The sequence below is a fragment of the Solea senegalensis genome, linkage group LG11, assembly GCF_019176455.1.
Source record: "Solea senegalensis isolate Sse05_10M linkage group LG11, IFAPA_SoseM_1, whole genome shotgun sequence".
In the NCBI taxonomy this organism is placed as follows: Eukaryota; Metazoa; Chordata; class Actinopteri; order Pleuronectiformes; family Soleidae; genus Solea; species Solea senegalensis.
In genome coordinates, this window is record NC_058031.1 from 2,816,764 (window position 1) to 2,836,130 (window position 19,367).

The 19,367-nt window shown below is 39.8% G+C and overlaps 4 protein-coding genes across 4 annotated transcripts; 1 reads left to right on the forward strand and 3 right to left on the reverse strand.

Annotated features, from left to right (window-relative positions):
- Positions 1-1,177: 1,177 nt before the first annotated feature.
- LOC122777846 (putative beta-lactamase-like 1) lies at positions 1,178-6,889 on the forward strand. The gene is made up of 7 exons (XM_044039337.1): positions 1,178-1,313; positions 1,392-1,523; positions 2,998-3,101; positions 3,185-3,342; positions 3,606-3,814; positions 5,377-5,482; positions 5,718-6,889. The coding sequence occupies exons 1-7, from the start codon at positions 1,289-1,291 to the stop codon at positions 6,697-6,699; spliced, it is 1,716 nt and encodes a 571-aa protein (XP_043895272.1). The 5' UTR covers positions 1,178-1,288; the 3' UTR covers positions 6,700-6,889.
- Positions 6,890-7,993: 1,104 nt separating this feature from the next.
- LOC122777847 (guanylin-like) lies at positions 7,994-9,328 on the reverse strand. Its single transcript, XM_044039338.1, has 3 exons — positions 9,207-9,328; positions 8,885-9,080; positions 7,994-8,332 (listed from the first exon to the last, which is right to left on the reverse strand). The coding sequence occupies exons 1-3, from the start codon at positions 9,276-9,278 to the stop codon at positions 8,268-8,270; spliced, it is 333 nt and encodes a 110-aa protein (XP_043895273.1). The 5' UTR covers positions 9,279-9,328; the 3' UTR covers positions 7,994-8,267.
- A 2,507-nt stretch (positions 9,329-11,835) lies between these two features.
- Positions 11,836-14,848, reverse strand: LOC122776744 (trafficking protein particle complex subunit 6b). The gene is made up of 6 exons (XM_044037422.1): positions 14,636-14,848; positions 14,476-14,543; positions 13,780-13,897; positions 13,605-13,688; positions 13,329-13,422; positions 11,836-12,265 (listed from the first exon to the last, which is right to left on the reverse strand). Exons 1-6 carry the CDS (start codon positions 14,714-14,716, stop codon positions 12,234-12,236), a joined length of 477 nt encoding a protein of 158 aa, XP_043893357.1. The 5' UTR covers positions 14,717-14,848; the 3' UTR covers positions 11,836-12,233.
- A 1,436-nt stretch (positions 14,849-16,284) lies between these two features.
- On the reverse strand, positions 16,285-19,162 carry si:ch211-218o21.4 (actin-associated protein FAM107A). The gene is made up of 4 exons (XM_044037517.1): positions 19,144-19,162; positions 18,707-18,809; positions 17,244-17,385; positions 16,285-17,125 (listed from the first exon to the last, which is right to left on the reverse strand). Exons 1-4 carry the CDS (start codon positions 19,160-19,162, stop codon positions 17,006-17,008), a joined length of 384 nt encoding a protein of 127 aa, XP_043893452.1. The 3' UTR covers positions 16,285-17,005.
- Between the last annotated feature and the right edge of the window lie 205 nt (positions 19,163-19,367).

A 19,367-nucleotide genomic window follows, 5' to 3' on the forward strand; every position in this document is an offset into this window, starting at 1 on the left:
ACTTATTTTTTACTAAGATGTTACCTATCTCTGTGTCACACACACACACAGGTATGGTTAAACATGTGTACATTTATGCATTAAAAGCATATATTTATACATTAAATGTATGTATAATACATTAACATGGCTAGAGAGAGAGAGAGAGAGATGGATGTGACGAGGCTGTGTTTATTTGAAGTCAACAGCTCCCTCTACTGGTCAAAGTGCTCACTACATCCAAATACACCAGCGGTAGTAAGTGTGAGTCACAGACAGTGGAGTATGACCTGTGGAACTTTGGTCATTTGGCTAAATACATCAGCACATACAGTTGCAAGAAAATATATGTGAACGAAAAGAAAATATATGTGAACTGCCTAGGATGTACGCATGCTTGGGCAAAAATACATGTAAAAAACAATGTAATTTAAAATAAAATACCCAACTAATAAATGTATGAAAATACAGTTCAAAATACAGCAACCAAAATACTGTGTTTTTGTATTTTCTAATACTAAAAAATACCTTTTGGAGAAATATGGGGGTCACAGTAGAAGGGAATTGGGCTTGTAACTGGACGGTTGCCAGTCCAAATTCCCTCCAGGTGAAGGGCTGGGGAACCCAAACCCCATTTGTCATCGTTAGTTGGTTAATTGGACACTGTTAAATGACCCAGGTTCTACAACAACAGAACACCAACCACCTTACAGTGCAACCCTTCATTTTGTGTTCCAATATTTTAAAAATACCAAAAAAACATGACATGAAAGTATCTTGATACAAAATATGATAGTTAATTTCATCATCTCAGTAAAACACAGATAACAAAATAATATCTATTTTCTATTTGAAATACGCATTTTAACGTTGTGTGTACACACTGTATGAAAGAGTCTGGTTTTAAAACGTCAGTTCTGCGGCACTCATCTCTGCAGACCACCATGAGGCCCGTGACACTTTAACCCTGAACTGTCGCTTGATACAGTGATGAAGATTATTCATGCAATGAAATGGATGAGGATGATGCTGAGAATTAACCTCAGAGGACGTGAGATGATTTGATTGCCGAGGATGAGCATACTGAGCAGGTTTTACATCCCACAGTCCTCCTTATACATTTGGCTCTGTGGCTGCAGATTATGATGTCACGGTGGAGTGGGAATAGAGTCAGGGATCACAGTCGGGATTAAGTGCATGTAGGTGGTGGTGGTGGTCAGTGACTGCTCAGCAGCAGTGGAGATGCCGTCATGCTGCTTTTCCCTGGAGGAGGAAGGAATATGTGGATTTTTTTTTTTCTATCTGGTGAATGAAGAATGAGACAAATATAAGAGGTTTGTTTTGATTTATTTTCTTAAAATGTGTACGAGTGAGATAAATGTTGCTTCATGTTCATTGTCTGTGTTTTCCAGGTTGCCCACGACAACCGCCGAGCAAGATGAAGGTGAAATGGACCATGCTTGGCATGGTTGTCTTCTTCCTGCTCTCTGTGGTCATGACCTGCTGTTTCATATGGCAGTACAGGATGCCAAAGCTGAAGACAGGTAAAGTTTACTCAGCTATCACACAGAGTGTGTGAGCCTTTCTTAGCCACTTTGGTGTTAACCGCTCATTTGTAGAAGCCGCGGCAGGATTACACAAAACTGGAAATAGTAGCGTTGGGATTAGCAGAGTTTAAATCCTGTTGACAGACAAGAGGCTTCCTCCTGAGCAGCAACAGTCACAGCCTTCATCTGTTCCTGCTTTGTGGGACACAGAGTGTCCATAGAGTGTCCTGTACGACTGTCAACACGTGCTGTACCTGAAATAATAAGTCACATAATAAATAACTCCGTTTTATGACTTTGTGCAGCTGGAACATTAAAGCAGGGCGACGTATTTACAGCCGTTATTGTTTTATGGTTAGTGTTGTATCTTTATTTTTAACTTTATTAATTACTACTGAAAGAAAGATAAAACATTTGTGCTATACAAACGTTGTATTTTGTGGCTCAGTGGCATGGGCTTAATAATATTTATCAGATGGTAAATTATTTTTATATTGCACTTTTCTAGTCTTGAGGAATACTCTTCACTACAGTTTTGCTGGGGATCAAACCCCTGACCTTCAGGTGACCCGCTCTACCGCTCAACGACAGATCAGATCAGTGTGTGTCAAACCTTTCATAGAGGTATGCACTTTCTAAAGATGACAGACTATCTGACCAAAATAGAAAACAACATTTCTGACTCTATTTCACCATTTTGCTTTATTTTGAAAAGTCGAACCAAGCATTTTTATTATTTAATAAGTAATAAGGGTTATTTAATAAATTTCCAGTAAAAGGCTAGAAAACATTCAGCAAATGTATTTCCACCTGCTACTTGATTTGTAATTTACTTTCAAATCTGATTGTAGGATTGACGACAAATACAATCCTGAAACGTTTAATTTAAACATTTATTTTGAGTTTGGACACATTTAACAAAGTGTGTCTGTGTGACCACGACACAAAGCCAGTCTTGTGTAAAGTACCTTCAAGGGATACTTGAGTAAAAGTACAAGTATGTTACCAGAAAATGAGTCACCGTTTATAATATTAATTAAGTAAAAGTCTCAAAGTACATGACATTTACTGTACTTAAGTATCAAAGGTCATTTTCTGATATAAAATGTACTTAAGTTTTAGAAGTAAAAGTATTAAAAAAAAAGAGTTAGGACTGAGCCATGGTGGCTCAGTGGTAGGACGAGTTGTCTTTCAACTGGAAGGTTGTGGGTTTAATTCCTGGCCCTGTTAGTCTATATGTGTCCTTGAGCAAGACACTTAACCCCATGTTAAAGGGTGTGAATGGATGAATATATACAATGGGTATATAAATACAGACCATTACCAACTTTTCTTCTGATTCTATTTGGCAAGATAGTTAGAGGAAAAAGTAAAGTACAAATATGTGAAGTTTGTAATTAAGTACAGTAACAAAGTATTTGGTCGTTGTTATATTACAACACTGCACATGAAGGAACAATATTTTCCACAGTGGTGGTTGAAAAACAAGCCACAGTGGAGGAGATGTGCCCTCGCTTCCCTGAGCCTGTGCCGCTGAAACATCCCATCACATCACTGAGGGTGGCCTTAGAGAGGGTGAATATCTCTCTTATTGTACTTGTTTACTTCTTAACGAACTCTGGACACAGTGTAACTCACAGTGTTTCCCCCTCTCGCAGATCGATTTACTCCTGAAGATGAGCGTCCACAGCACCAAGCTGCCTGCCATATCAGCTCTCATCGTGTTGAACGACTCCGTTCTGTGGAACGGAAACTTTGGGAAGACCAACACGAGTGACTCCTCCTCGTCTGTACCCAACGAGTACACGGTGTACAGGTGACATTCATAGAAGAGCGAAATGATAAAAAAAAAAAAAAGGGAAGAATTATCCACATCTGAAAGCTTCTCCATAACATAATCTGAATAATAAACATGATTTAATTCCTCCTGTTGGATGTTGTATTTGATTTGAGGCTTATAGATTTAGAATTAGAGGGTAAGGGTTGGGATTAGACCGATATTATATGAAGACAAATATAGGACCTGTGATTGAAAACCATTGACTAAATGAAGAGCTTTAATCATCGCTGTGATTTCAGAATTGCAAGCCTCTCGAAAATCTTCCCCACACTGATGCTGTACAAGCTGTGGGAGGACGGCCTGGTGGACTCTCTGGACGACCCTCTGGAGAAGTACGCAGACAATTTCACCATCAAGAACCCACTGGGGAAAAGTGGAGGGTCACTCAGGGACCCCGGCGTCCGCTCTCCAGGACTCAGTCTGCGCAGGATGGCCAGTCAGCTCTCTGGTAACCTCACTATACACAGGGATTATGTCTGCTTCTCAATCCATCTTTTAGAAGCTATACATATGAACAATACTAATAATAATAATAATGTATGTATAATGTACTTTGTTTTATGTTTGAAAGATATTCACAGATTTGACCTTCTGTGATTTATCCTATAAATATTCTTAAATAACTTGAGATATGTCAGATATTATTATGGCCTAATCTTCCTATTCTTCTAATAATGTCCGCAAAGATGCTTATTTTTGTTGGTACAGAATCATTCTGCCCAAAAAATGCAAAAATGAATGAACAATCCCACAGTGGTGTGATGGAAACTGGCTGTTTTCTCCACTTAACTTTGGTGTGGAAGCAAAAGCAACACACATTTTAGTGTCCAGTCAGAAAAGGCTGCCTAACAACGCGATGAAGCAGTGACTTATACAGGTGAACAGTTTTATTTAGAGGCAAAAATCAACACTTTGACAAGGGAGAGTGTTGGTGTCTCAGGCCGGTTCCTGGTGACTGTGGGTGCAAACAGTGAAGCTATATAACAGTAGTACTATATTTCAAATCTTCTTTCAATGAAAAGCTGTAACATTGGTTATATTTAGATTTAAGTGTGTGTGTGTGTGAGGGGAAGCACTGTGGTCAGAAATACTCCATGTTACTCGCGTTCAGGCCAAATCTCTGTCACCAAACCTGAGCTCACATGAGCAGAAACAGGAGCTATAATTACACTGAGCCGCGTCCACAGATAGAGATAATCAGCGAGGATTAACGGAGGGGGAAACCCTGTGAGCGGAGAATCTGTTTCACGACACAAGCTTTTCCACATTCAGGTGGAAATCAGGTGACACTAAAGCCTGCACTTAACACTCTAGGTGATTGTGACTGGGCGACACCTCCACCTGGTTCCTTTAGTTGCCAGTTCACATGACATCATCTGATAAGTTCGTCAGCTCCTTTATTTGTCTTCATATTTGTTTTGATCATGAGTTGCTTTGATGCTGATGCTGATATAATTACTGAGGAAGAGATTTTGAACTTGCTTTTACTGAGAGGACAACAGTCAGTTGAGTATTTGACGACAGAGATAACAGATTTTACTTCAGACATCTGAAGTAAAAACACACATAAAAAGTAAAGACCCTTTTCTTTGATACATACATATTTTTTTTCAAAGAATTGATTCTATTCTGCACATAATCTGGCGCCATAAAAAAAAAACCTCACAAATATGACATGATCGCGGCTGCAACTGTTTTTCAGAATTGATTACTTTCTCGAATAATCGAGTATTTGTTTGGTTCATCAAATGTCAGAAAATGTTCAGGTAAACACCCTTTTCTGCTGTTTTGCTGTTGATGCACCAACCCAAAGTTCCTGTGGGTGTCAATAAAGATCAACCAATCAAGCAAACTCGCCTATAAACCGTTTGAAAAGTGTGCAAATCCGTTTTACATCAGGTAGAATAATGGTCATCATGTCACGTCAGAGATGGAGTGTAAATGAGTTTATGACAGAAAGTCCAGCGTTCCACTTAAGTGTTTCTCTAAGTTTCTTTAATATTTTTACAGGTTTACCCAGAAGATTAAGGTCAACTAATCTCCTTTGGAGTGGAGACACAGAGTCAGCTCTTAATTTGTTAAAGGATGAGGTTCTTGTGGCAGATCCAGGCACCAGGTAAGACTTCCTGTGTCACTATAGTATTTTTAACTCTGATGCCATAAACTGCATGTGCTTTTGTTACTACAGTTGGTAACGGGTATGGGGGGGACCTCAGGGAACATGTTGGGGAGTAAGGTACAAGGAGATGGGAAATATAAGATGGGGCTTGGAAAAGTGAAAGCTCCCTTGGTGTGATGATTTGCATCCAGGAAACTGAGCATGTGTGACATTACTGTCTCTTTTCCGTCAGATGCCACTACAGCAACGTTGCTTTTTCCCTGCTGGCCAACGTCCTGGCCCGGAAAGTGGCGGGGTCAGACTTTGAGAGCTGGGTGTCGGACAACATTCTGGTGAAGCTCAACATGGAGGACACTGGGTTCAACTTGACCCCGCGCATTCAGAAGAAGATGGCAGTGGGCGTGTACAGCAACGGCCAGCTGGCTCCGCTCTACGACCTCGGCTGGTACCGACCCGCCGGACAGATGTATTCCACAACGGCGGACATGGCCAAGCTCATGATGGCTCTCCTGGGTGTGTCTGGAGGACTCGTGCTGCGCAAGGACACGCTGAACACTATGTTGACCCCGGTGTTGCGCTGCCATGACGGCTACTTTGCCAACTCCACTGGCACACCGTGGGAAATCAATGAGCAGTTTGGTTATGACGTGGTGAGGAAGGACGGTGACCTGGACGGTTATGCTGCCACTCTCTCTTTAGTACCACGACTTAAACTGGGACTAGTCGTCCTGATGGCTGGGGTTCGTCCCGGCGACCAGGACCTTGTGAACCGGGCCTACAGTTATCTCATCCCCGCGGTGCAGAGTGCTTTCAGGGACGCTCGAAAAACTGTGAGACCACCACCTGACCCGACTCCATATGTCGGCTTTTTCACTTATCGGAACATGACTTTCTATGAGATTAAGGCGGACTCAGATGGAGTTCTCATCATGCAGCAGTTTGGACCACAGCTGGACACAACTGTGCCGGCCAAGTACCGGACTATTCGTCTGGATTACCTGCAGGAGCGGGTGTTCAGGCTGGTGTTTGAGAGCCCGTATCCCTGCAAACTCAAGTTTAACAGCGCCTCCGTGTCCCTGGACATACAGGACGGTCAGCTGTTTAACTTTCATGTCTTCACCAAGAAGGGTGTGTCGCCGGGGTTCGATTCCCCAGGACTCAACACTTACACCGTGACGAGGATCGCTGGAAGACCCTTCTTTATTTCACAGTGACAGGAATTCAGCTCCACTATTTCAAAATGGTTCATGACACAGGAGTAAGACATGCAATTACTCTTTATGTTTTTACACAGTTGTGTGAAATATCTCCGAATGTGTGTTGTTTTTCTACCCATAAAACTTTATTATAAACCACAATGTAATGTTTTCTTCTTTAATTATCTGACATGAACCATCATAATTATCAATACTGACTGATTTGAAACAGTTTATCATGATGACCTTTTATGTCATTGCTGAAAAAGCAGAATATTTACTTCTAATACAATCGTTCCAATTTATTCTTGTCTATATTTAATAAAAGAAGCACAAACAGTGTGAACTGACCCACTGTTGTATGATTCTTTGCTAAAGATGTGTGTTTGGTTAATGGCCAGTGTGGCTGTATTTCTCTTTAAGTGCCTACAGTGTGATATGGAGACGTATGACGAGTCATTAATACTTTTGATTTTGTAAAATTAGTTCATGTATAAATCCACAACCTGCAGCTGTACATCACGCTCTATGTACACATAAAAAAAACAATGTATGCATCTGAATTTGTAAAATAAAGTTTTGTTGTTGATGGACTGAGTGTATGAATTGTTGTTTTCATTGCCACAGAATTAACTCTTTATAATTTACTTAAGGAACATGATTTTCCTCTACAGAAGCCACCGTGTTGGCTCACTATGTTTTTTATGGACAAACTAAAACTTTTTTCAGTTGTAATGATAACTGAAGACTATGCTTTTGTCTCCATGTTTGGAAGGGAAGGGTGAGATGACAGATATTCAGCTGCAACATCCAACTTCACCAATAAATGTTGCTAAGTCTTACACACACTGCACCAAACTGACCCTAGTGTGACTCAGAATAAGCAAAATAACTCGGAGTGAACAACAACACAACAACAAAGGTCACACACTTGAGATAAACAGGGAAAAAGACTGGAAAATGAACATTAATGAAGAGACAAACTGTCACAGACTTACTGGTGAGGGAAGACGAAATACTGCAGGTGTGGCTAATTAAACACAGGTGAGAGTAATGAAGGCGGGACATGTAATTAAACTGGTGGGTGTGGAAGCATGACAGGAAGAAACTAGATGTGTAATGAGAGAGGAATATTGGATTTCAAAATAAAACAGGAAATGGCACAGAATGAAGAGATGCAGAGGGCCCTCAATAATTTTGGTTACATGTCCAAAACTTTGTTGTTATGATAAGAAATATGGATTTACAGTCACTTGATGTTGGTGATGAAGCTGGAAAGCCATTTCTCTAATTAAAAAAGGGAAATCAAAGGTGCTTTTTTTCTTTTTTTATTCAAGATTTGCATGATTAATGGAACTTCACAGCCAATGAAACTGATTATATATATTCACTTTAGCACTCGCTAAAACTGCAAACTAAACTTCACAGTTTATGACCAAATTCTAACCAGTATAGAACAATCAATAAGCACATGATCAAGTACATGTCAGTGTTTTTCCCTTCAGTACAAATAATAATTTGAATTAGAGACAAGAGAAAATAAAGTAACGTTCACTTAAGATGAAAACACAACGCAGGTTTTGTGTTCAGCAGCCAGTGCAGGCGACAAACTTACAGATCTCACAGTCATCAGAGTGAGCGGCCAACAACACTGAAAAACACCAAGATCAATGTTAGAATTTCATTCTCTGGAAACTAGACGACGCAACGCGATGCATTTTATTCTCCCCATGGTAACATTTGTTTTTGGACTTTTCATTCATCACAATAAATGAATAAAAGCTACGCATATCACTGTTTCATAATCATAAAATCAGCAATCATTACACATGACCTCATAGTTTTACTCCACATAGAGCTGCAGTACAGACAGATGTTTGGAAAATCTTATTTGTAATGCTAATGGAAAACAGGATAATTAAAAATAAATACTTAACATAATCCAAGTAACTCTACAGTATGTGTGAACCCTATCTTTTAATGAATCCAAACATAATATTCAGATTTACCTGTAACTGCTCTTATGTTTGACCTTTAGACTTTGTAGTGATCTGAGCACGCGCACAGATCAGATCACTATCAGATCACTATCAGATATAACTGACAAAAAATGTAATACATAAGTCGATATGAATGTGGCTGAAAGAAGTTCCCTTTGCAGCTTTCTCCACGCTCGGTGTGCATAATGGAAAAACTGTCTTACCCAGCCTGACCAGAGATGCTCCGGCATCTTTCCTCAGACACAGAGGTTTGAAGTCTTCAGGTAAATCAGGGTGAGAACATACTGCTGCTGCTTTGGCCTCCAGTAGCTGGAGCTCGTGTTTTACTGATGCGTCATCTGCAGTCACCAAAGCCCCGAGAGCCTTCACCGACTCTAGAGAGAAGTGAAAGTCTCCCTCCTGCAAGAGATGATGACAACGTTATACTTTCATGCCACTTTGTATTTGTGCATCAGGCATCGTCTGCATTATTTTGAAACCACAGACTCGGACAGGACTTTTCTCTGCAGCTCAACCTTGACTTACCTTGACAGTCACAGCCGTGGACAGCTGCCAGCACACTATGAAGAAGAGCGACAAACACACGACCGTCCTCATCCTGCTGCTCTCTCTGTGATTGTGTTGTGAATATGTCGCGCTCCTCTCAGCTGCAGGGTATTTATGGAGGAGTGTTGCTTGTAGGGTAGTTAATGATAAACTGTTTATGATGATCCATAAAAATTACACTGTTATTCTAGCACTGTGGAAAAAACATGAACAAAACAATTGGTTGTTTTATGTCCATGTTGGTGTTGTGTACACATCTCTGGGAACATGTTTTATACAATGAAACACAAAGGGCTTTACACAATAAAGGCAACTAAACAATTCAATCCCATCTGTTCAAAAACAAAGTAACAAGTACTGAGGAAAATTATTTATTTTTATTTATTTATGTTTATTTCGGTCATGACAGTTAGATCACTCATCATCACACATCATCTTAGTGTAGTTCACACAATACACATAACTGGGAGAAGCAAAGCTTATCTAGTCCCGCCCCCATTATCCACAGAATACATCATTTTTCTTTTTCTTATGACATTTTGACAAAACATGTTTCAGCATCAGGTTGCGCTCAGAGATGTAGTCTAGCTCTAGACAGTCAATCAGACTCCATGTGTGTCTGTACATGTGTCCTTAATATCCAATCAATAGAGGTCAATTCATCAGGTCAACTATTATCTTGGATGGTGTGAGAGCCTGTTTCGTTTTTGTTTTTTTTCCCTTTAGTCGTCCATCTCATCTGTAGCATTCGCTTCTCTTCTCCATTCTTTTCACGTGCTGGAGGGTCGCGGAGACGTCGGAGCGCAGCCCAACCATGGCCCTCTGAGCTACTGCACTTTCCACCTTCGCATTAATCAGCTCAGTGCCCATCTTTCTCAGTTTCCGATATTGCAGGAACATACCACATCCCAAGGAGAGCATTCCAATTGTCATGAATGTGAATATGTACACATCCTCCACATCCTCTACATCCAGTGCGGCAAGGCACACGACTCTCCACTTATCCCATCCGTCCCGAATGTAGCCAGCCATGAAGGTCCCATCTGGGCAACTGGGCTCACCAGAACCTGCACTTCTCGTTGAGAACACTCTGTCGGTCGCATTCAGTGACCAGCTTAGCAGTTCCATCTTGGATGAATGGATTCTCCGTAGTGACTGGATTCACAGGGGCAGCCGAGTACTTCTCATGTGTTGACATTTGTGCTTCTCAATGTCAGCTGTTGTTTGGGTTACATTTGCTTCCACTGCCGTCTCCACACGGTGTCTACAGATTTCTGTCTCTGACCTTCACCATACTTTCCTCCTGGGTCATTCTGTATCGATTAATACTCATATCTACATACTTCTTTTTAAATACACTCAGTTTTGCAGATTATTCCACTGTCTGACCCCCCGTGACCGATACGGTAAAGGATTTTAATGTAGTTCTTACCCTTCTCTGCCTGAACATCATGTTCCCTCTTAGATTGTGTCCCTCCCCTCTGGTCAGGAATAATATCTGTAGATTGTGAGGGAGGCTTTTGTTGGCAGCCCTGTAAATCATCTGCACTGTGCGGTATTTTATTAAGTCATATAATTTGAGTATTCTTGATTTGATAAATAGTTGATTTGTATGTTCTCTGTAACTGGCATAGTGTAGGATTCTCAAGGCTCTTTTTTGGAGTATAAACAGGGGATAAGTAGTGGTTTTGTAAGTGTGTCTCCAGACCTCTGTACAGTATTACAGGTGTGGAGAGACTAGTGTGCAGTACAACAAGTATAGTGCCTTCTGGTTTAGTAGTTTTTGTGCCCTCCAAAGTATGGACACACTCCTGGCCAGCTTACCTTTTAAGTGTCTGGTGTGTGGCTTTCAACTTAACATGTCATCAATAATCAGCACTTTGTTCTCACTAACCCTTTCACTCCAGGGGTCGAACTTGCGACCATTGCAACCATTGCGACCATGATGTCTTTCGCACACATGGTACTGGTCTTAACCACTGCGCCACTCCACCCCTCAAGGACTGAGTACCTTTTGTGAATGTGGTGTCACTTGTCTAGACTTATCCAGGAATCTTGGAGCTGCATGGTGCAGGAACAGCAGCAGCCACATTGTGTTTGGCCCACAGATAATCACGTTCGCAGACAGCAAAAATCACGATTCTGATTAAAATAGGAGTCCCAACTTCACGTCAAGGTCTCTTATTAGCAGAATAATCTGCTTCTGAAGGTTTTCATGGACAGTTCTTGGTGTTTGATTGTGGTTTGACGGTAGTAGATATTTGTGAATATTTAAAAAATTAAACACACTACAGCTTCAACAACTTTCACTTGCATGTTACATGAAGGTGTGTCTTTCTGTCTTTCCATGGAAACAGCTCTGTTGGCACAGCTGTGTGCTCTCACAGCAGGTCAGTAAACACAGCATCTGCACTTCTGAGTGGAGATTACTTGTGGCTTAGAAAAGAAAAGCATATCTTAAATCGTTAAATTAATCTATTAAAATCATTTTTACGTTATCTGACAGGAAAACAATATTTTTACTTGACTAAACGAGAAGCCATACAACATGATAAGACATTCAAATACAACTTGTACAAATTAAAAAATGGATTACACACATGGTGGAAGCAGTTCATGTTTTTAATGTTATCCATTAGAGTACAGAGAATATTATCATGGTATCAGGTTTTATCTTCTACTCAGTGAATACTGATACTGATTTGAAGCATAATTATTTAAAAACAAAGTCCTCTGTCAGAAAAGCTGCAATTAGTCATTTTCCCCCAAATACTGTAGTTCATTGTCCATCAGTTGAATACGACACAAAGTGACATTTGCTTAGTGAGAAATGTGTAGACTTTATATACATATATATATATATTTAAAAAATAATAATAAAAAAAAATCAATCTCAGTCAGAAATAATCATCAAGGCATTTTGAAGAGTCTGACAGTCTGCCAGCAGGAAACGCTCTTTCCTCTAAAACACGAGTGAGTGAACAGTTGGTACGGCCTCGCAAGACGCTACATTTTCTGGATCATGACCTGGAATTTACCTGCAGACAAACAAACAAACAAACAAACAGAGAAATAAACATGTGTTAGTGCACAACACAGAGTCCGAGACAAGTGGCAACTGGTTGTGACGTCACCCATAAGAATCGAAACTGGCTTTGAATCCTCATGCAAACAGGCAATAAATAAATCATGTGAGAAGTAGACTCATTTTCCCATGTTCAAAATAGACTTCTTTTTGCAACCAGCTGAGTTGCCCCCTGGTGGTTATTCAGTGTACTTTTACTTCTACAGTAGCATCCATGGAAGAACTCGAGCACTAAGGCCACGTTCTGTGGTCCAGCCTAAAATAATGACCAAGGTTTCATGAAGAAAGTGCAGAGAACTGTTTTTTGAAGTTGAAACCTGAAGGTCAACAAACAGAGACAAGAATAATGTTAAAAATGTAACTGAGCTGCTTTGATAAATGGTATTGTGCATGTGATAATGAGTGAACAACATTCCTGTCAGTGGTATTACTCTGCTCTTCTGATCAACAGCCCCATCTAGTGGCTGGAAAAGATAAACCAGTCCAGGCTGCTTCACATTCCGATACTACTCCTGCTGAAGTTTATCTATATTCTTCTATTTGCCTTTACTAGCACAGTCTGTGGAGGTGGAATTATTTTGGATGTGAAGAGACACATCTTTTGTTAAGCCACCAAAAACATTAACCAGCATTGCATCTTCGATATGGATCATGTCACAACATATAATAATAATAATTATTATTATTATCATATTATCACGCATCACAATTAAAAAGCACTCACATTAAGTTGATTGCAGTGAATTTTCCATCATCAGAACGGGGTTAAGTTATTAAAATGTCATGTTGATGACTTGGAAATGCTGGATTTATTTTGAAGTGCCACAAGAGGGCGCCTGAATCTTTCCAGTGATTCCAGGACCTCATGATTAATAATGAAGTCTTGTTTTTCATTTTAGAATGTTCATTAAAAATACAGTAGCTCATCAAAATCACAAGCTTTTAGAAGATATATGGATAATGTTACAGAGTACAGAGATACAGCTAAAAACATCAACTGTGTAATATTGTCTTACACGCAGGCATGACGGACACCTCAGCAGTCACTATACTCTTCACTCCCAGGTTGGACAGAGCTCCTCTCACCAAACCACAGGTGAAGGCCAGATACTGCGAAATACACAGTCAACCATGTATTTAGACAATATCCTAACAGCTGAGTATTTTGTATTGTTATAAAAGGCAACAATATTATTTCCCATTGGACTCTTGTTTGATAAAATGCTATTAAGCTCCTTTAAAACAGAGCTTTCCAGAACAAATCCCAAGAGTCTGAGTCTAGTGAAGAATACCTTTGGAGCTTGTTCCAGATACTGTTTACCAGCCGACAGCTGACTCAGCAATCGGAACTTGTTGTCCTGAAGAACGTAGATGCCCTGAAACGCACAACACCAGCATGAGAGCAGCTGCCGACCTACGACTGGACAATGACAGCCAACTGTACGAATGACAGGAGTTCAGTGTTACCTGGTGATTTGTGCGAAGGTTGTCGATTTGCTTCTTGAACACACACGTCCAGAAGTCTTTACAGATGAACTTCATGATGTCCAGCTCGTCTTTGAACCGCACTGTGTCTTTTGTTAGTCTAAGGATGGGGGGAAAAAGTGCTGCATAAATAAAAACCAGGAGCTAAACGTTACTTAAATCAAAGGATTATTGCCACAATGGAATCATAATTAACAGGAAGTTGTAGCCCAACATTGAATCGACATAATTACATAACATTTCAAATGTAATAAGTTTGGTGTTACGTCTCTTCCATGATTAGAAATTAAATCCAAGAACAAAGGGCTATGACACTACCATAATATTTTGAAATTTCATTTTTAAGAAATACAAAAGGATGAAATCTGTCAAAACCCATGGCAAATTAAACTATATCTTATTGCTTTTGATTTATTGACAGTACATTTACACTGGGCAGACTATTGGGTGGCATAATGGGATTTTTTTCTCTCAGAAATCAGCTTTATTCTTATGTATTACATTTTTCTGACAGATATTGAGATTTAATTTGAACGAATTTAAGAATGAACCATGAACCCAAACTGAAATGACTCAAACACACTTCATTCACATAAGAAGCAGGAGGCCATTTTATGTCCGGTCACAGTGAAGTGGACAGTCGGAACAAACATTAGCAGCAGTTAGCATCATAGCTACCTCTCTATTAGTCCTTGGCCGACTCTAAAGCCCATGATCTCCAGTTTGGTGATGTTCCTGGCATTCTCCTAAAGAAAGTAATGAATGAATGAATGAATGAATGAATGAATGAATGACAGGCCAGTAAAACGTAAACACCTCCTGACTGACTGACTCTCACCGTGTCTCCGCTCTCTGCTGACTTTGTTATGTACTGTATTAGTTCGCTGTGTAAAAACTGGAAAGGAGCTTCGTCCGCCATATTCTTCTTCTTAATCTTCCTCTGAAGTTTGTCCTGTTTGTGCCTTTTGTTAATCCTGAGCTGACATCACTACATCACAGCACAGACCGACAAATAAACACAAACACAGGACAGGACAGGACAGGACACTACCGGCGACGGGAGGGGCGACCATAGTTACTAATGACTCATTACCGCCATCACCTGGCAGGGAGGTGTATGTAACAGGATTGTTAGGATAAGATAACACATGGTTACATAGAACTGTTACAAATAAATCCATATCTGTATTTTTCCATAATATTATTTCACTACGTTCACAGCCAAATAAAGTAATAATATTTATTATTACTTTCGTCTATATTGAGATTTAACATTTACAAAAGTCCAATCATGACATCACCATGGAGTTAGTTAACCTTTATAAATGTTCATCAAAGTCTCATTGGAAGAGAACTGTGTCTCCCATGAAGCCAACCACACACAAACAAAATCAATGCTGAATTAAAAATTATATTAAGACATAAACTATTTCAGTTATGTGATTGGCTGGGCTATTTTTCCACTGAGAACCTTGGCAATAATAACAAGGTTTAGTGCATATTGTGTATTTTTAACACTAATTTAATACTGAAACTAACAATTAGATGCAGGACAACATGGAGAGTTGTTGTTCAACAAAAAAAGGGGTTGGTACACAGACAGATAATCAAGAACACCAAAGCCCAAAAACACCAGACAGGTCATTCACTAGGAGTTAACACAATTTAGTGGTCAAACAGTTACTAAACACAGACAGTAATTTAATGGTGAGAGTTGTGAGGTTGACTCGCTGAAGACTGAAGACAGGCTTTTATAACCTCCCAGCTCAGCCAGCCTGATTGCCCTCAGCTGTGCAACAACATCACAGGTGAACTCAATAGCTCCTGATTAGGAAGGAGACCTGTGACCTGGATTCTGAATCTGTCTCATAACAGCAGTATTAACACGATTCAAGACTGTTTCACTCAATTTAACAGATGAATATTCATCACTCCACCTCTGGTAGGCGCTACAGGACACTGTGTGACGTAAAAACATGTGCATGTGTTTGTATGTATGTAACATACATGCAACAGTGAGTGTTTAACATACTGTAAATAAATATACTACATTTAACCACCTCAAGCACACATTTTACTTTGTACTTTACATTATTTTGCTAATATGTTGCTGGTATACAGTATAATATTTATTTACTTATTTGTTTTCTCTGCTGATAATGCCCACACGGAGGTGTAATGACTAACACTGTTGCCTCACAACAAGAAGGTCACTAAAGCAACAAACTAAAATTGATTTCTACACCTTATCACCCATAAGTGTATTTTCTGTGTGGAGTTTGTTCTCTGTGTGTGTGTGTGTGTGTGTTGGGCCGCTCCAGCTCCCTTCAGATTAGGAATTATGTAAATTGGATCAATTAATTTCTTTATATTCTCTTTTCATTCCAAAACCAACCTTGCAAATTGTGGGTGAAACTTTTCCCCTTAGACGCAGATGCACCAAGAACCTATATTTAAATAATAACACAACTATTGTTCAATAACACATGTAGCATTTTAATAGAAAACACAATAAAAGCTTGATAATAATTACAAGTCCAAGACCATGTTGGTTTCCACAACCTGCTGTTGAGCGCCGGTCGCTGATGTCACGCTATCTACATCCCGCCAACACAACACCATTTTGGCAGGAAACCGCCCGTTCTATATCAGGCAACATGTCTCTCTGTGCGCTGTGAAGATTGAAGATTGTCGATAGCTTTTGTGACGTGTGATACCAAAACAGTGAGGGAAAAGCAAAGGTACTGGATCCACAAAGATCCCGAGAGAGAGCAGAGGTGGATCACTGCCATAAAACGTGCTCAAATCCAACACTTACTAGCTTTAATGTCTCATTTATTTTACATGCTTTTATTATTTTATTATTTTATTTAACCATTCTCTGGAGTATTTTAAGTTTCCATGAAAATCCCCTCCAGAGCCGTAAAGAGCACAGTGAACTCTGACATCTTGAAAGAACCTTTTCCTGCCAACATGGCGGTGTAAACAAAGTGAATGTTGTGACGCCCAGAGCTGCAGCTTCTTTGAACAGATATAAAAGCAAACTGTCTCCATCAGCATGCCGATTGTGTATCTTCATGTTTTACAAATCATGCATTATACAGTCATTAATCATACATTGTTACTTTTGCAGGGTAGAACCAGAGGATGTCAAATTCAACCAGAGTTCATGATGCATTTAAGGTGCACTGCATTCCTCTGTAGCATTCTAGAAGTTCCCGGCCTTGTTCTGGATCACCGAGTGGATCTTTCTGAGGTTCTGTCTCACTCTGACAAACTCCATCAGTTGAGCTTCCTCTTGTTCTTTTTCTCCGTGTTTCTTCTCCTTCTGAAAGAAGAACATGAAAAGCATTAGGTACTAAATATTCATAAAACCTTGGATCATGTTTTCTTTCAGTGTCATGGATTAAAAGCATTAACCTTTACATAAATAAACTGTCTCTAACCTCCAGTTGTTTCTGCTGACGTCTCAGCAGCACGTCCTCCAGAGGAGTCCTGCTCTGTCCCTCGTCCACCTGGTCACTCTGCACCCTCTTCCTCCTCTCCAGCACCTGCTGAAGTTCTGATCTGCTGCTCAGTGCCAGACCCCTGAGTCAACAGAGTATGAAACAGCTTCATTTGTCTTGGTGTATTTTTTGTTTTTAAATGTGATGATTCAGTTGGACATCAAAAATGAAATGTTGCAATATATTAAAGTATGTCTATGGTACATATTAATTACATGGCTATACCATGTCCATGCTGTTTTGATGGAGGATGGAAAGAAAACATGAACCATGTTCTATCATAGATTCAGTTTTTAAATGATGTCAGTGCTTGAAGTGGGTCAGTGCTGTTTTTTTCTTTTTGCTTAAATCTTACTATTTAAGTACCAGCAGTTTTAAAGTCTAGCGTTTGTTTCTATTGTCTGAGTTTTAATCGTTTATTGTTAAACAAGAGGCAGATGATTCGCTGTGGCGATCAGTGGTCAGCAGTTGGTGGCCCATGGGCCAAAACTGGCCCGCCAGCATTAGTACCCGGCCCGGCAGATGATTTACCAAATCTTTACCAAACCTGATCTTAAATTATTTGTTTATTGTCAGAAATAAAATCTAAATTTCATATTGAGTTTAGAGCTTTTATTTTATATTGTTTTATATGAAGTTATTGAAATAGATTCTGTTTCTAGAATTGACAGTTAACCTAAACTAAATAATAAAAATGAAAACACTGCTGTTGGGGGAATAAATGTCTATTTGCATTTGTTAGGCTCAAAGAAGAAGCAGCAGTTAATCTTAGAATTGAAATGACGCACAGTAAATGTTACTCTCACATGCACTTGGTTGGAAATATTGAATAATCTAAATATACAAGGTGGCAAAAATGTAGGTTTTAGTTATTTTAATATAGTCTGAATATTTAAGTAAAAAGAAGTTGTGGTATCTTATATTATTTTTTATAATTTAGTGTTTAATGACACACATACATGTGTCATATGGATAATGGGAGTACTGGCACTAGTTTTTTTTCTCCCCCACTTACTTCAAGCACTGAGTGATGTGATAATGTTTCTCTGGATTGGAGTCCGTAAACTTTGAGGTCAGATTAACCGAAGCAACACAAAAGATCCAGTGCTTTCACTGGGGCAAACCAGGTCCGTCTATCTATGAACATATCACTTTACTCTGCTTCAGGTTCCCATGCACTAAAGCACTGCGGCAGCATGGAGAGAGGGTGTATGATTGCATTTGTTTGTGAGACTGTCATGTATTCTTAATGAGAGCTATACTTGAGAAGCAAATGACACAGAGAGAGAGAATACTAGAGGTGCTTACAAAAATATTAACATGCTTCTTTTGTTTTCCTACAAAGATGTAAATCATGTTTGTAATAGAATCATATTTGAAAAGAGGGCGTGACTGTTCTGTACTTCTTGTGGGTCAGTAGCAGTTCCTTGTGCAGCTCATTGTGAGTTCTCAGAGACTTGACGGGGGTTGAATGACCTGAGCGGGCTTCAGCTTGGACTTCATTGCCTGATAAAGAAATCACATAAAAAAAAAAAAAACAGCATTTGATCACATCCACATCCTGCTTCAAATCTGCTTTTTAAGTAAGAATCCACTCAAATCCCTTATCCACATTTGGACTTTCACTGAATTCAAGAGACGCAGCTCAGACTGAACAACAGGTGGTCTGCAGTGGACACAGACTCCCCGACACCGGACTGATGAAGACTGAACACTGTGATGTCATCAATATGGATTTCAGCTATAGTGTCAGAGTCAGAGGAAGCTGAGACACATCAGATAAGATAAGGGATTTGTTGGCCACAGACTAGAGCTCCATGAATCCAGGTATTTCACAGACCTAGAGCCGGGTCCAACATGGAACCAGCAATCAGAAATACTAAATAAATACCCTAAATACTTATCAAATACAGATTATCAGTCCACTTGTAGTGGGGAGAGAATGTTACTGATATAAACAAATTCTCACTCATTTTGTCCTGCTTTATCCTCCACATGAGGGTCGTGTGGGCGCTGGTGCCAATCCCAGCTGACACAGAGCAAAAGGCGTTGTACACCCTGGAC